The 17,661-nt window shown below is 40.2% G+C and overlaps 1 protein-coding gene across 5 annotated transcripts in view; it reads left to right on the top strand.

Annotated features, from left to right (window-relative positions):
- The window catches only part of ARHGAP10 (Rho GTPase activating protein 10), a 275,716-nt gene that overhangs the window by 200,697 nt on the left and 57,358 nt on the right, over positions 1 to 17,661 (top strand). For all 5 annotated transcript variants that reach the window (XM_075930012.2, XM_075930008.2, XM_075930007.2 and 2 more), the window contains one exon: positions 12,333 to 12,492. In XM_075930012.2, coding sequence (XP_075786127.2) covers positions 12,333 to 12,492 — 160 coding nt within the window. The remainder of the gene's footprint in view (positions 1 to 12,332; positions 12,493 to 17,661) is intronic.

The following is a 17,661-nucleotide window of genomic DNA, read 5'->3' as shown; positions in this document are numbered from 1 at the left end:
TAGAGAGGTGGTGGTTTGTGTCATAACAAAATACCTATTAGCCGCCATTGCTTAATAATGTGATTAGTATTTCATATCATGTGATTCTTTTTAACTTGTATTGACATTGTAAGACAACTAATCCTTTTGTCATATATTCATACCGTTTCACTATCCTGTGATGTAGAGCGGTATATGTTGAAGCTCTAGTGTCAAATGCAATTCTTACTTTTCTGTGGATGTTTATTATGCGCATATATTATTTCTAATCTGTGAAGTTTCTATTTAAATGTAAACATTGAATGTATCCATCATAAATTCACAAACAAATAAGATTACGTTCTACTTAGATATCTGTGTTATTGAGGAGAAATTGTTACTTATGGTGACTGAATATCTCAACTCTAATTTGCAATTTACCTATTTGGACTTTGTTTATTACAATATGAAAGGTCGGGGAAGAGGGGGAAGGAGTGGAAGTCTTTTAATCTCCCCATTTGGCATGTCTATACAGCCAAAGTGACACCTTCAAATGTATGAAAATATTTTATTCCGTTTATAATCTCTCTCTACCATGCTCATCCAGGGGTGCTAGAGCAATGTGTAGAGTGGGGTTATTGAGAGACATTGACCCAAAGCGCAAGCCCTGTATACAATAGAAACCACTTTGAGTAAGGGGGTGCTGCAGCACCCTGTGAACCACTACTTCCAGCACCTATGTGCTCATCTTGATATCTCAAGATATGTGAAGCTTTTACATTGCATACTATTCATACAGAATTTTCAATTTTACAAACTACTTTTTAATCCATAAATGTTCTTAGGCTGAGTTTAAAGGGGTTACTTTTTCTTTTGATGGTGCAGTCTTTAGCTCTGCTCAGCTTAGTTTGCAGAACAAAATGGTTAATTTGCTTGAGAGAGGTGTTAGCTGCCTGGTTTTCTTAACTCTTGTTACAAATGGATGTTTTCTTATTTAAAATTTTTGGATTAAAGCCAAGGACTGAATCTTGATGTTTGTCAAAGTTTCTTTCAGTTTTTGAAGCCAGCAACAAAATATTCTTTGAACAGAACATGCATTCCAATTACAGCAGCAACAACAGCAAACTTAAAAAAAAAAAAAAAAAGTCTAACCTAGATGCCTAGATGGAAAGTCCTTTGGATTCTAATAGGGATAAGAATGTTGCATTTTATATATTGAGTCTTTCAAGCCTTGACCTCTGATTTTGAGTAGGGGGATGAGAGAAAGTTGGGAATTGAAATAACATACAAACTTACTGAATGCTGTGATTGACATAGTGTTGTTGCATATTTTGTCTAACAACTTTTTTTTTTTTTTTTTTTTTTTAAACTGGGAGCAGAAGTAAGGCGAAGGGGAAGATCAGGAGTGTGGTAGTTAAAGAATTAAAGGAGAAAAAAATGATGATTGAGAGGACAGGCTTTTACAGGCAGCATAGATTCGTTCATAGATTCCCGTGCCAGAAATGATTGTTATGATCATCTGGTCTGATCCTCCTATGTAACATGAGGCATAAAACTTCTCTGAAATTATTCCCGAATTGTATCTTCTAGAAAAACATCCTGTCTTGATTTAAAAATTGCCAGTGATGGAGAATCCACCATAGCACTTGCTTGATAAATTGTTCTAATGGTTAATTACTCTGGTTGTTAATAATTTACTCCCTATTTCTAGTTTGAATTGATCTAGCTTCGGCTTCCGGCCTTGGAATGTTTTAAAGAGCCCATTATCAAATACTTGTTATCCAGGTAGAAACTGATCAATCACCCCTTTATCTTCTCTTTGATAAGCTAAATAGATTGAACTCCTAGAATGTGTCACAATGAGGTATATTTTCTTTAATCGTTCTTGTGGGCTCTTTTCTGAACTGTCTCCAGTTTATCAAAATCCTCCTTGAACTGTGGATACCAGAACTGGACACAGGATTCCAGTAGAATTTGCTCTAGCATAAATACAGAGGAAAAAATAACCTCACTACTGCTGTTTATGCATCCCAGTATAGCATTAGCTTTTTGGCCATGCAATTGCAGGGAGAGCTCATGTTCAGCTGATTATCCACATTTAATTGGTTTTTGGAGTCATTGCTTCTCAAGATAGAGTCCCCCATCTGGTAAGTATGGCCTACATTCTTTGTTCCTAGATGTCAAGGGTTACCTGTGTCAAGAGGCGTATTGTTTTCTCTGTCTTTATCAGTCACCTATGTTCTTCATTATTTACCACTTACCCAAAGTTTGCGGAATGAACAAACTTTATCAGTGATGATTTTATATTTTCTTCTAGATCACTGATTAAAATCTTTAAATAGCATACGTCCAAGAATACATCCTTGTGGAACTTCACTAGTAACACACCTATTCCATGACAATTCTTAGGTTTCAAAATGTAATTGTAATCTATCAGCCAGCTTGTAATCCATTTAATGTGTCATATTAATTTTATATTCTAGTATTTAAATCAAAATGTTGTGCAGTATCAAGTCAAATGCCTTACAGATGTCTAAATATATTACATCAATGCAGTTATCAACCAAATTTGTAATTTCATCAAAACAAGATATCAAGTTAGCTTGACAGGATATATTGCTGTAAAAGAGGAGTTTTAAAAGATGAGGGGATAGTGTTTTTGTGGAATTTCTAGTAGGGATGTGAACGACTAGTAGATTATCCGATAAGCATTTGCTCCTTCTCCTTCTCCCCCACTGCCTTTGTCAGAAGGAGGGAGCAGAGTGGGGGTATCCCCAGCTGGCCTGGAGTTCATGCGGCATTTCAAAGCGGCAGTGCCACGTAGAGCCCAGGGTCTGCCACTTTGAAATGCCAGTCTGTGTGGGGAGCTAGTTTTTAAAGGGGCTCCCCTTGCGGACCAGCTCCACCTGCCGCCCTGTGCTATTGCCACTGATAGAGAAGCATCTGTGCGAGGTGACAGGAGGCTCCCCGGGAATGGGGCTAGGAGTGCACTGGCTGTCAACCTCACCCCTGGAGACTATCAAATAGTTGTGTAACTGGTAAGATTTCATGCAGTTACACAACTATTGAGTTATATGATATCTAAGATCCCTGTTCCTTATTCAAACTTGGTACCTTGTGTAGGTCTCCCATCAGAAATTCATGCCTCCCAAATCAACTCATCCCAGCTTGCATCCTTGGCCAGTCACACACAAGTGCTGAGAAAAACCTCAGCATTGTTTGCTGGCCCCATCTTTGCCAGTCTAGTGCCAGGCCTGCCTGAGCAGCCCTTTACAGGTTCCTGGAGCCAAGTTCTCCAGATGTTTTGGCAGCCATCCCTCTTCTTGGGGATGGCATTCCTGCCACTGCTATTGAGACATAAGCTGTACCTCTGCTCTTGCTGTTGACTCTGCAGGAGTTGGAGGAGGAGGAATGCCAGGGTCTGCTGGTGCTGTTCTACCAGTATGCTGACAATGTTCTCTTTCTTTTCTCTGTTTGCTGTCCCTCTTGCTGCCTCCTCCCCCTTTAATACAAAGGGAGAAGGCAAATCCTGATCTTTCCTGTAGCTGCTTCAATTTTCTCTCAGTTCCAGGGGCCAATCACCTTGTCTGTCTTTCTTAGTCCCTGCTCATCAGAACACACTTTATTATTCATACGCAAAAGTCACAAAACAAAGTTATTCCCTGATAGGGATGTTAAATTTCATGTAATCAACTAATTGACTAGTTAATTAATTTTCCATTGACTAGTCAATTAGTTGATAAGTGGGGGAGCCACAGTGGGGTTAGCTCCCAACCCCAGGAGCTAACCCCACTGTGCCTCTGCCTTTTAAATGTATTTAGAGAGCCTGTCAGATCTTAATACAGTTAAAAAGCTGAAGTGCAGCAGGGGAGACCCTGCATGACCTGGGATAGCCGATTCTCAGCTTTTGTGCCAAGTCTCCCGCCTGCTGCACAGCAGCCTTTTAAATGTATTAAGAGCCAGCAGGCCGAAGTGTAGCCAGGGGGACCCAGTGCAAACCTGGATAGCTGATTCTCAGCTCATGTCTGATAGAGGCAGCAAGTTGGAGGGAAGCGACTAGTCAACTATCCGATAAGTTTGTGCTTATGGAATAGTCCGCTAATCACTTAAATCCCCTATTCCCTGATCAAAGCAGTTTGCAGGGGCCCAGATGCCTTCCCCTTTGCATCTTTTGATACTGCTTCAGGCCTGTCACAAGTCCACTTCTTGCGACTCTTGTTTTGAGCTGAGCTCTCTCAGCCCTTTATAGGAATCACTTGACCAGTTCTCAGCTGGGTCTAATAATTGAGTTCTGTGGCTGATCCAAGGCTATCTGGTCCTTAGAGTGGCAGACAAGTCTGTTAAAGCATGGACCCAGAGTTTATTTGGACTGAAAAGAAAGGTTGAATTTTGTACCTATGTAGGAAGAAGCAGCAAGATATCAAAGTAGCTTGAATGTATGTCTCTAGAGAAAAAGCCAAGATGAGAGTGATATCCAGTCTGTCTATGAGCCTGCATTGCCTAGATGATGGTGGTGTTGTCCATGGCTCTAGAGGAAAATGAAGTAGGTGTAGGACTGGGGAAGCAAAGGGGGATCAAGAACTCAGTTTTGCTCAGAATTTAAATGGATGGCTATATGAACATAACATAAGAACGGCCATATTAAGTCAGACCAAAGGTACATCCAGCCCAGTACCCTGTCTGCCGACAGTGGCCAATGCCAGGTGTCCCAGAGGGAGTGAATTGAATGGGTAACGATCAAGCGATCTCTCTCCTGCTATCAATCTCCAGCCTTTGACAGAGGCTACGGACACCATTCCTTACCCATAGTGGCTAATAGCCATCTATGGACTTAACCTCCATGAATTTATCTATTTAAACCCTGTTATAGTCCTAGCCTTCTCAACCTCCTCATGCAAGGAGTTCCACAGAGTGACTATGCACTGTGTGAAGAAGAACTTCCTTTTATTTGTGTTAAACCTGCTGCCCATTAGTTTCATTTGGTGGCCCCTAGTTCTTATATTATGGGAACAAGCAATAACTTTTCCTTATTCACTTTCTCCACACCACTAATGATTTTATAGACCTCTATCATCTCCCTCCTTAGTCTCCTCTTTTCCAAGTTTAAAAGTGCCAGTCTCTTTAATCTCTCCTCATATGGGACGCGTTCCAAACCCCATATCATTTTAGTTGCCCTTCTCTGAACCTTTTCTAATGCCACTATATCTTTTTTGAGATGAGGAAACCACATCTGTATGCAGTATTCCAGATGTGGGCGTACCATGGATTTATATAAGGGCAATGAGATAGTCTCCGTCTTATTCTCTATCCCTTTTTTAATGATTCCTAACATCCTGATTGCTTTTTTTGACTGTCGGTGCACACTGCGTGGACGTCTTCAGAGAACTATCCACGATGACTCCAAGATCTCTTTCCTGATTAGTTGTAGCTAAATTAGCCCCCATCCTATTATATGTATAGTTGGGGTTATTTTTTCCAATGTGCATTACTTTACATTTATCCACATTAAATTTCATTTGCCGTTTTGTTGCCAGTCACTTAGTTTGGTGACATCTTTTTGAAGTTATTCATAGTCTGCTTTGGTCTTAACTACCTTGAGCAGTTTAGTATCATCTGCAAACTTTGCCACCTCACTGTTTACCTCTTTTTCCAGATCATTTATGAATATGTTGAATAGGATTGGTCCCGGGACTGAACCTTGGGGAACACCATTAATTACCCCTCTCCATTCTGAAAATTTACCATTTATTTCTACCCTTTGTTTCCTGTCTTTTAACCAGTTCTCAGTCCATGAAAGGATCTTCCCTCTTATCCCATGACAACTTAATTTTCGTAAGAGCCTTTGGTGAGGGACCTTGTCAAGAGCTTTCTGGAAATCAAAGTATGCTATATCTACTGGATCCCCCTTGTCCACATGTTTGTTGATGACCCCTTCAAAGAACTCTAATAGAATCATAGAATCATAGAATAATAGGACTGGAAGGGACCTCGAGAGGTCATCGAGTCCAGCCCCCCGCCCTCAAGGCAGGACCAAGCTCCACCTACACCATCCCTGACAGATGTCTATCTAACCTGTTCTTAAATATCTCCAGAGAGGGAGATTCCACCACCTCCCTTGGCAATTTATTCCAATATTTGACCACCCTGACAGTTAGGAATTTTTTCCTAATGTCCAATCTAAACCTCCCCTGCTGCACTTTAAGCCCATTACTCCTTGTCCTGTCCTCAGAAACCAAGAGGAACAAATTTTCGCCTTCCTCCTTGTGACACCCTTTTAGATATTTGAAAACCGCTATCATGTCCCCCCTTAATCTTCTTTTTTCCAAACTAAACAAGCCCAGTTCATGAAGCCTGGCTTCATAGGTCATGTTCTCTAGACCTTTAATCATTCTTGTCGCTCTTCTCTGTACCCTTTCCAATTTCTCCACATCTTTCTTGAAATGTGGCGCCCAGAACTGGACACAGTACTCCAGCTGAGGCCTAACTAGTGCAGAGTAGAGCGGCAGAATGACTTCACGAGTTTTGCTTACAACACACCTGTTGATACAACCTAGAATCATATTTGCTTTTTTTGCAACAGCATCACACTGTTGACTCATATTCAACTTGTGGTCCACTATGACCCCTAGATCCCTTTCCGCCATGCTCCTTCCTAGACAGTCGCTTCCCATCTTGTATGTATGGAACTGATTGTTCCTTCCTAAGTGGAGCACTTTGCATTTCTCTTTATTAAACCTCATCCTGTTTACCTCTGACCATTTCTCTAACTTGCTAAGGTCATTTTGAATTATGTCCCTATCCTCCAAAGAAGTCGCAACCCCACCCAGTTTGGTATCATCTGCAAACTTAATAAGAGTACTCTCTATCCCAATATCTACATCATTGATGAAGATATTGAATAGTACGGGTCCCAAAACAGACCCTTGAGGAACTCCACTTGTTATCCCTTTCCAGCAGGATTTAGAACCGTTAACAACAACTCTCTGACTACGGTTATCCAGCCAATTATGCACCCACCTTATCGTGGCCCTATCTAAGTTATATTTGCCTAGTTTATCAATAAGAATATCATGCGAGACCGTATCAAATGCCTTACTAAAGTCTAGGTATATGACATCCACCGCTTCTCCCTTATCCACAAGGCTCGTTATCTTATCAAAGAAAGCTATCAGATTAGTTTGGCATGACTTGTTCTTCACAAACCCATGCTGGCTATTCCCTATCACTTTATTACTTTCCAAGTGTTTGCATACGATTTCCTTAATTACCTGCTCCATTATCTTCCCTGGGACAGACGTTAAACTGACCGGTCTATAATTTCCTGGGTTGTTCTTATTCCCCTTTTTATAGATGGGCACAATATTTGCCCTTTTCCAGTCTTCTGGAATCTCCCCTGTCTGCCATGATTTTTCAAAGATCATAGCTAAAGGCTCAGATACCTCCTCTATCAGCTCCTTGAGTATCCTGGGATGCATTTCATCAGGACCTGGTGACTTGCTGATATCTAACTTTCCTAAGTGATTTTTAACTTGTTCTTTGTGTATCCTATCTTCTAAACTTACCCTCTCTCTGCTTGTATTCACTACGTTAGGCACACCTCCAGACTTCTCGGTGAAGACCGAAACAAAGAAGTCATTGAGCATCTCCGCCATTTCCAAGTTCCCTGTTACTGCTTCTCCCTCCTCACTAAGCAGTGGGCCTACCCTGTCCTTGGTCTTCCTCTTGCTTTTAATGTATTTATAAAAGGTCTTCTTGTTTCCCTTTATGCCTGTAGCTAGTTTGATCTCATTTTGTGCCTTTGCCTTTCTAATCTTGCCCCTGCATTCCCGTGTTGCTTGCCTATATTCATCCTTTGTTAGTTGTCCTAGTTTCCATTTTTTATATGACTCCTTTTTTATTTTGAGATCATGCAAGATCTCCTTGTTAAGCCAAGCTGGTCTTTTGCCATATTTTCTATCTTTCCTACACAGCGGAATTGTTTGCTTTTGGGCCCTTAACAACGTCCCTTTGAAATACTTCCAACTCTCCTCAGTTGTTTTTCCCTTCAGTCTTGCTTCCCATGGGACCTTACCTACAAGTTCTCTGAGCTTATCAAAATCTGCCTTCCTGAAATCCATAACCTCAATTGTGCTGGTCTCCCTTCTACCTTTCCTTAAGATCATGAACTCTATTATTTCGTGATCACTGTCCCCTATACTGTCTTCCACTTTCAAGTTCTCAACTAGTTCCTCCCTATTTGTTAAAACCAAATCCAGAACAGCTTCTCCTCTGGTAGCTTTTTCAACCTTCTGAAACAGAAAGTTGTCTCCAATGCAGTCCAGAAACTTATTGGATAGCCTGTGCCTCGCTGTGTTAGTTTCCCAACATATGTCTGGATAGTTGAAGTCTCCCATCACCACCAAATCTTGGGCTTTGGATAGTTTTGTTAATTGTTTAAAAAAGGCCTCATCCACCTCTTCCACCTGGCTAGGTGGCCTGTAGTAGACTCCTAGCATGATATCACCTTCGTTTTTTACCCCTTTTAGCTTAACCCAGAGACTCTCTACACAGCTATCTCCTACGTTCATCTCCACTTCAGTCCAAGTGTGTACATTTTTAATATACAAGGCAACCCCTCCTCCCTTTTTTCCCTGTCTGTCCTTCCTGAGCAAGCCGTACCCTTCCATACCAATATTCCAATCATGCGTCCCATCCCACCAGGTTTCTGTAATACCAATGATATCATAGTTGTATTTATTGGTTAGCAATTCCAGTTCTTTCTGCTTATTACCCATACTTCTCGCATTTGTATATAGGCATCTAAGATTCTGATTTGATCTTGCCTCCCTGTTGTGCCCTGACCCTCCTTTCTCCTTGCCATTATAGGCCGTAGTCCCCCCCATTTCCAACCCATCTCCCAGTCCCGCACATTCAGCACTTACCTGTGGGCTTTGCTCACCTGCCCCCGACAAACCTAGTTTAAAGGATTAGTTTAAATAGATTAGTAAGACATGATTTCCCTTTATAGAAACCATGTTGACTTTTACCCAACAAATTATGTTCTTCTATGCATCTGGCAATTTTATTCTTTACTATTGTTTCAGTTAATTTGCCCAATACTGATGTTAGACTTACCGGTTTGTAATTGCCAGGATTGCCTCTAGGGCCCTTTTTAAATATAGGCGTTACATTAGCTATCTTCCAGTCATTGGGTACAGAAGCTGATTTAAAAGATAGGTAACAAAGAATTCATTTAGTTTCTCCGCAATGACTTTATTGTCTTTAAGCGCTCCTTTTGTATCTCGATTGTCCAGGGGCCCCACTGGTTGTTTAGTAGGCTTCTTCAAACTCCTTTTTGGCTTTTCTTATTACATGTTTACACTTAATTTGGCAGTGTTTATGCTCCTTTGTATTTGTCACTAGGATTTGACTTACACTTTTTAAAAGTTGTCTTTTTATCTCTCACTCCTTTTACATGGTTGTTAAGCCACGGTGGCTCTTTTTTAGTTTTTATGTTTTTTAATTTTGGGTATACATTTAAGTTGGGTCTCTATTATGTGTTGTCTTTGAAAAGTGTCCATGCAGCTTTCAGGGATTTTACTTTAGTCACTGTATCTTTTAATTTCTATATAACTAACCTCCTCATTTTTGCATAGTTCCCCTTTTTGAAATTAAATGCCACAGTGTTGGGCTGCTGAGGTGTTTTTCCCACCACAGGAATGTTAAATATTATTATATTATGGTTACTATTTCCAAGCAGTCCTGTTATAGTTACCTTGAGGACAATCCATGCAGGGTTGTTTTAGAGATTGACTGAGATATTGGAATTGGTGAAAGGAAATTTGTGCATTATCAGTATACCAATGATAGTCAAACAGGCTATCAGACTGCTCATAAGAGCACCCAGAGATAGTCATAAAAGAAGATAAACCAAGAAGGATAAAGACTTTGAGGAACACCTAAGAAACTGTTAGGACAGCAGTCCTCTACCTGATTTAAGTAAAAGCAAAGAACTTCAAAAATAATCATGTTCTGCTTTTTTTGTGCTGTATATAAGCTACCTATAACAAAGAGGATGTGGAAGAGAAAGGAGAACTGAAAGTTCCTGGTGCCCCGGTCTAAAAGAATTAGATATCAGTCCAGTAATGCAATATCACATTTACACACATAGAACTTGACAGTGCTTCTTATTGTGGAAGAAATGGAGGAAAACATAATAATATTAGGAATCAATTAAGCTACTGAACTTTTTTTTTAAACCCAAATGCACACAGATGGAAAAGGTTAGAGAGAACATTGTTCTTGACCTGTCTGTGTGCATTTGTATAGATTATATTCCCATTTGATAGTTTGTGACTGTAAGTGGTTAGCACATCACAGAAGCAGGCAAAATCCTCCAAAAGAGTGTGATTATGTTGACTGGGAGTACTGGTGTCACCAGTGTAACTGGTTCTGAAAAGCAGAACTTGAAGGGGAAATGTGAGTTACAACTTAGTTTATTTAAAGAATTAAATTACTTTATGAAATAAGATTACAATATTACTGGTTCATCTCTAGAATGTATTTCTGATTTTGACATGTATACCTGTAAATGAGATGTGATGAATTAGTTTTTACCTGACACTTGAACAGTTATCGTTGCATGTCATGCCAAGCAAATTAGAACAGCATCATCTAAGAATTATCAGCTCACATCATCATTGCAGAGCAGTAAGGTGGTGCAGCTGCTCTGAGAGTGTGCAAGATTAGGCTAGAATATTGAAAGACTCATTTTCTGAGGTTAGCATTCTCCTCCTCAGAATTTCATGTTCTGCTTCTACAGACTAATTTAGATGCTTAAATTAGTAGCTACTTCAGGGAGAAATTTTCAGATGATCACTTTTATCACTTGAGTGTCTTTAGTTGTATGTCATTTTAATCTCTAGGGAAGTTGTTCTTTCAAAATTACTGAGGGGGTTGGTGAAGAGATGTCTGGGGAAGGAGAAGTTTAATGCTTTGATGAATTTCTGCTTTTACAGCAGAAGGCATTGACAGGTGTAACTGGTTGTGAGGTGGAGGACAAATGCTTTTGTCCCCCGAAAGTAGTTTCTAGTTGACAATATTCAGATTTTTGAGAAAAGGAATGCAAATCAGTGAAACAGTAGAACACTCAACTCAGATTAGATTAGATTAAACTGAGCCACTCTCTGTGGGGATTAATTATGTCACTAATAGAGTTAGAAGATATAGGTGTGAGTTTTTTTCCATGTAAAGTACTATGTACACAATATTCAACTCTCAAACTAATGATGAGGTTGAGAGGTCATCACTATATTATATTATACTTTAAATATAGTATTCATTACAGCTTTCTTGAGATGTGTTGGCGTATGTTGGTGGGAGTAGAATGGAAGTCATGGAATAAATGAGGTGCATGGAGGGAATCCTGTGAAGATTGTCTTTATATTACTCGTGGATATTTATCTTATGGTAGCACCCAAAGGATCCATTTGAGATTGGGGTCGTCTTGTGCTGGATACTGTAATATTTGTAATCTGTCTCAGAAATATCTGGAAGGATGTATATAACTATACATTTAAAGATGAAAATCTGTGCTCTGTAAATAGATAGATCCAAGTAAAATGATACGATGAGATGTAGTTTTTTGCTTGGCGATCTTGTACACAGTAATTTACAATGGTATGGCATATCTGTAATTTTCTTTGTCATAGTTTGCGATGAAATAGATCTTTGTTTCTTGAAGGGTTTCTAGTGGTAAAGAAACAAAGCTACATAAATCATCTCTGAATATTTTACGCGCTAGGTGATGTTTTTGGAAAAGTGTGTAAAACAGCCAGCTGACCAGAAAACAATGTGGTCAGCTGCAAATTAACAGCAGCAATACCATAAAATGTCCTAAAGATATTATGTATTTCACAACTGTGTATTTGTCATAGGTCTGTTGCCCATTGTGACCTCTGTAAATTCCATAGTCTTTCATTTGATAGGATTATGATTACTGCTTTATATTGCTGAAACATCATTACCAAGAATGTTTGTGTTAGATTATTTGTTTTAAGAATCTTTTATTTAACAAAGATAGGGGACCTGAAGAATCCCAGTCCGAACAGGAAATCTGTCATAAACAAACACTCATAGGAATGCCTGAATTGGTTTGCTTTGCAGAGGTAACCTTCTAACAAAAGTGGAGCGAACTGTGTTCCATAGTTTCGGAAATACTTCAGGGTGATGGCGGGGAAGGGGGAATACTCATAAGAATTAAAATTGTTTCTCGTTATGATTTCACCATATAATATGTTGTACTTTGCTTAATTAAGTCATTTACTGTGTGCAGGATTATTTTTTTAAAATGTTATCTTCCTAACTTGCGGTATCCTTATGCTTTCCTCTTCTAGTTGACAATCACAGTCCTTCCAGGGAGGATACTCCTACTGGCAGTATGGATTCTCTCTCTTCTCAATCTCCTACTCCTGCCATCTCTAGCAGCCCCCCTGAGATTGACAAAAATCACCTTATTTTGGAGAGTGGAGACCTAGCAGACTGGGCAACCAATCAGTAAGTAACATTATTTCAGTTGGCTTTGAAAGAGAAGACTATTGCACTGGCACAAACATGCATAAAAATGTGTTCCCTGTCCCTACCTAGTTTGGATGCAATTGAGTACCTTTTTGAAGTGAATATATTTGGTTTCCATTGCTGTAACCATGGGAAGCAAAGGAGTAAGTCAGTACAAAACTGACCTGTCACATGTTTCAAAATGGCTCTCAAAGTACAGTTCTGCATCCAACAGTTATATCTGCTAAATCAGTACCTCTCAGCCTTTCCATATTGCTGTACCCCTTTCAGGAGTCTGATTGTCACATACAGGCCAAGTTTCATTTCACCTAAAAGCTACTTGCTTACAATATCAGACGTAAAAATATAAAAGTATCTCAGCACACTATTACTGAAAAATTGCTTACTTTTGCCTTCTTGTCATATAATTATAAAATAAGTTGATTGGAATATAAATATTACGCTTATGTTTCAGTGTATAGTATATAAAGCGGTATAAACAAGTCATTGTTAATATGAAATTGTAGTTTGTTTTATAGGCTGTTGTAAAACTAGGCAAATATCTAGATGATTTGATGTGCCCCTTGGAATACTTCTGTGTACCTCCAGGGGTGTACATACCCCTGATTGAGAATCACTGTGCTAGGTTATATTTTAGCTTTCTCCTGCAGAAAGTCAAAGTGTTTTACTATTAGCAGTTTGATGATTTATGATGATTTATTTGAGCACTACATTTGTAAAGTATTCTATGCATAATACATTACCATTATTTTATTTCAAACCACTGGGTGCCTCCATAAACCTAACCTGAAGAAGTGTCTACATATTGTAGGATGTTATCATCAAGACATAGGATCAAATTCTGTCCTTGGATACATATAGCGCCTGTTAAAATTAATAGCCCTTGTTATTCAAGGTCTGACTTAGATCTATATAATACATTAACACATAAAAATGCCTGTATTTTCAATTAATTTGCAGTTTGTCACTTTGAATAGTCTCTGTAGCAGTTAGTGAGCTTGATTCTAGTTGAACAAAAAGTGACATTGCAACTTCTAGTACACTGGGGCTCAATTCACAATATGGCCATGCCTAAAACATAAGGAGTCTGACATTTTTTATCATAAATCAAACTGAGTGAATTCCCCAGTTTACTATTTGTACAAAATGTAAAATGTCATAAAAAAAATCTCTGACCTTGAAAGGCAAAAAGGTGAATGAAGTAAGTCTGAGGAAAGAATTTTTTAAAGATATTTTCCTTAGTGACATTTTGAGTGGCCTGGCGCGCGCGCTCTCTCTCTCTCTCTCTCTCTCTCTCTCTCTCTCTCTCTCTCACTCCTCCCCCCCGCCCTTAAGTAGCACACTCTTCTGCTTGGGACTTCAGGGAAGGCTGTGGACTGGGGGAAGGACAGTGGAGTTGCTGGTGGATTTATCACTGCATTGATCTGCCAGCCACAACCACCCCAGAAGAGTGTGTGCAAGGAAACTTAGCTTTAGGCTTTAGTAGCAACTGAAGGGTAGTTCTGCTAATGGGTCGCAGTTTGAGGAGAAGGGTTTTAGACTGATGCCTGAAATGCCTGTTTATCTTATGCATAATACATTACCATTATTTTGTTTCAAACCACTGGGTGCCTCCATAAACCTAACCTGAAAAAGTGTCTAAAGAAGTGAAAAAATGCCCGTTTATCTTAAACTTTGCACAGCAGTTGAAGAATCCGATTCCTGGAAGCACAGAGACAAAAAGTGGTGTGTGTAGAGCTTCTAATGTGTAGAACTTCTAACAGCGCTTGTGTGTCAATACTAGAGCTGGCATTTTTTGTCAGAACTGACCAAAGCATCTACATTGAAACATTCCACTGTGTCACATCAATTTTAATGAAAGTATCCTGGAAACCAGTCAGGTTTCTAATAGAACCATGTCTCTCAGGCAGATTTAAACCTACCTGACTTCCTGTCAGCTTGCCCAGCTGGTTCCTCAGCAGTCTTGGGTGGGCTCTCTAATATCCCAGGTCCTGGCCCAGCCTACCCAGTGGATAGTCCTAGAGCCAGGGTTCCCAGTAGAGTTAGGTGGAGAGAAGTAATTCTCTCTTGTGGAGCATTTCAATGTTTTAGAGTTTTGTTCTAAATCATATTTCTAAATCTCCCATAAAATGGAATTATTGCTCTCTGCCCAGCTCTTGTAAATACCATTCTGAGCCTAGGGCAGATGGAATTCAGGAGAATCTGGTTTCTCAAGTTTCTGCCGATGTTTATGACTTGTGGATAGTAGTTGTTGGAAATCAATCACCATAGAGCTATTATCTGTACAGTGAATAAGGTGATGGGTAACTTAATTGCTCAAAAACAAAAATTGGCTTTGTTTCCTAGGAGGACATTGCATCATAGTATGCTCCAAAGTGGCTCTCTACAAAATCAGGAGGAGGATGCTGGCTGGGGAGATGCTCTGTGACTGTGGGGCCCACTTCTGCTCCTTCTTTCTATGACACATTCAGGCAGAGCTCCCCTGGACCTCATTTGCTGACTCCCTAGATGCTTTTGAGGAGCAGTGGCTGTTGTCCCGTGATCTCTGCACAGTGTCCCCCTCCAGTTCCCTGCATTGCCTCTATGACTTCATTCTTGTCCCTCTTTTCATACTAGATGTCCCTCCAAATTATTTGAGATCTGGGTTTAGTCATTCCTCCTTTTAGACTGGGGGAGGGATCTTTCATCTGCATTGTACACATTGCACTTTTTAGCATACTTTTAAGTTTGCACTTTTTAAAGTTAGAACTAATATAACTCCATGCAAAAAGGGAATTGTCATATTGATGTGTTGTCTCCTCTCTGAAACTGGAAGGGAAATATCTTATAACTTGAGCCATAGAAATGATAATTGGATCTATTTAATATTCCTGGTTCTGAAACACTTTGGGGTGTGACTTTTGTCATTTAATCATTCAGTACCTCACTTTTCCTCATGCCTAAAATGAGAATGCTTTTGTGTCTGTGTGAAATAGCCCTGGAAGATCTTTGACTAGAAGGCACGAAGTGGAACAAAATATTTTATTGCTTTGATGAAGAACATCTGACATAACGCAGTATTTTTTATGTGTAGTGTAGATTTTCAAGCTGAGCCAGCCCTTCACCTTGTTTTATCCAGTAATCATTTGTAACAAAGGAATATGCAGTCATGCACAGCTGAAGTTCGACGAGCAATGCAGTTGCAATGTTTAAATGCATTGTTTAAAAACATAACACAAAAAGCACAGAGCTCTGCAATATTTTGTGTGCTAGAGAGCTGCTGTTAATTATTTCTATTATAGTAGCACCTACATCAGGGATCTCTGGCCCTAGGCACCGTACAGCAGTGCTACTCAGATCTCAGTGGTTCAAGAGCCAAGGTGATGGTCAGCATTGCCCAAAAGAGCCACAGTAGTGTGAGTTCATTGTTTCATTTACTATAGTACTATAAATTCATATATAAAGACTATGATGGGAAATTATATATAAAAATATTCTAAAACCAGTATTATATTATCAATGTACCACATGACAATAGACACAAGCTGTATTATCTGTGCGCTGCTTCTAAAATGCACACAAAAAGTTTGTGAACTAGTGACTAGTACTACATGTGACTAGGGATCTAAGAGTGTAGCCACTTAAACAGGTAACCAATAAGTTGTGCTTGTTGGTTATCCAAACGGTTACACGCAGCTCCTGGTCCTGCTTCCAAGGAGCTGGCTGCCACTCCGTGCTGCTGCCTCTGTACCTCTGCACACCTTGACTCTTGGGGAGCTGACTGCCATCCTGCGCTGCTGTTTCTATATCAGGCAGGTGGGAACAGGTATGCACAGGGAGCCATCTTTAAAGGCAACAGCGCACACTGGCAAGTGAGCACTGTCTCCTGGGGAGCTGCCTGCCATCCTGCATGTAACTATGTAACTGTTGACATTTTCAGTGGTTACACAGTTACACAATTACACATGTTGTAACATCTCTGCTTTTGACCATACTGTTCATGTTGTGCATGTGTTTCATCTCTGGTCAAGAATCCTGTTTTGAAGTTTCATGACTGCTCCTCCAGAATATTGTATCTCCCATGCTCCCTGCAGCCCGCTTCCTTCCCATCCGTCTGGTTTGGTAGGAAAAAAGTTTTCTTATTCCTCTAAAATTCGATCCCATTTTGCTCCTCTCTCCTTCCCCAGCTTTGTCTCCCTGACTCACCTAATCTCTGTATTTTTACACAGCTGTACTAACATTTCACTTTTTTTTTTCTCTCTTCTGGGGAAATTCCATGGCTTAAAACTCCTCCTGCCTGAGATCACCTGAAATTAATTGGATTCTTCCAGCTCAGGCTTTCCTTCATATACTTATTGCCCTTCCAAAGAAGAGTCACTAGAATGCTAACAATTCATTTTGTTTTCTTATAGACAGGTTGTGCAATATATGGCCCTTGTCATCTCATGGTTAGTTTATTAAATAACTAGAAGATTCTCCTGACATTGCTCAGGTCCCTAACTCTTTTTCTGGTTTTTGAAAAATAAAATTAAATATACATGCTTCATTTAAATCATTGCTTTGGGGAGGGGATAGGGCAGGACTAGGCAAAATATGGGCCAGGGCCTGGCTCTAGCCTGCGAAGCTATCGGATCCAGCCCGCAGACCACCCTGCTAGGTAAGACTCTCAGGAACACAGCTGCCGCAGTTTAAAACACAGTCCCTGAGGCTTTCTGCTTTGCAGAGAGGAGGAGGGTTTGTGCAATCTCTGTGCCCCCAGCCCAATCCTCAGCTCCTATTGGAAACAATCGGAGCTGAGAGTTTGCCCGCCCCCCCCCTCCCAGAAAAAAATTATTGCTCACCCCTGGGCTAGGGAGATTAGTATATAGATAGGCTGCTCAGGGGAGAGAGGACTACCCCAGCCCTCTCTCACCACATCATCTTGGAGCTAGGTGAGAAGCGCCTCCCCATGACCTCTACAGTTCCAGTGGACACAGTTGAGGGAGGGATGCATGTCCCCTGGTTGGGGCAGGTATAAGTTCGTCTGCTCCCTAAGTTCCTCAGCCAGAGTGGTGAATGCAGCAAACTGAGCACTTTCATTTACTCCCTGATGAAGGGGAACAGTCAGCAATGTCCTTGTATGAATTGGGGTTGCAGAGGGGACACTTCAGCCCCCCTCTTGCTCTCCCT

Source organism: Pelodiscus sinensis, chromosome 4, assembly GCF_052426305.1.
Source record: "Pelodiscus sinensis isolate ZL-2025 chromosome 4, ASM5242630v1, whole genome shotgun sequence".
Classification (NCBI taxonomy): domain Eukaryota; kingdom Metazoa; phylum Chordata; order Testudines; family Trionychidae; genus Pelodiscus; species Pelodiscus sinensis.
The sequence above is the reverse complement of the archived record's forward strand: the minus strand, read 5'-3'. Positions and strand labels throughout refer to the sequence as shown.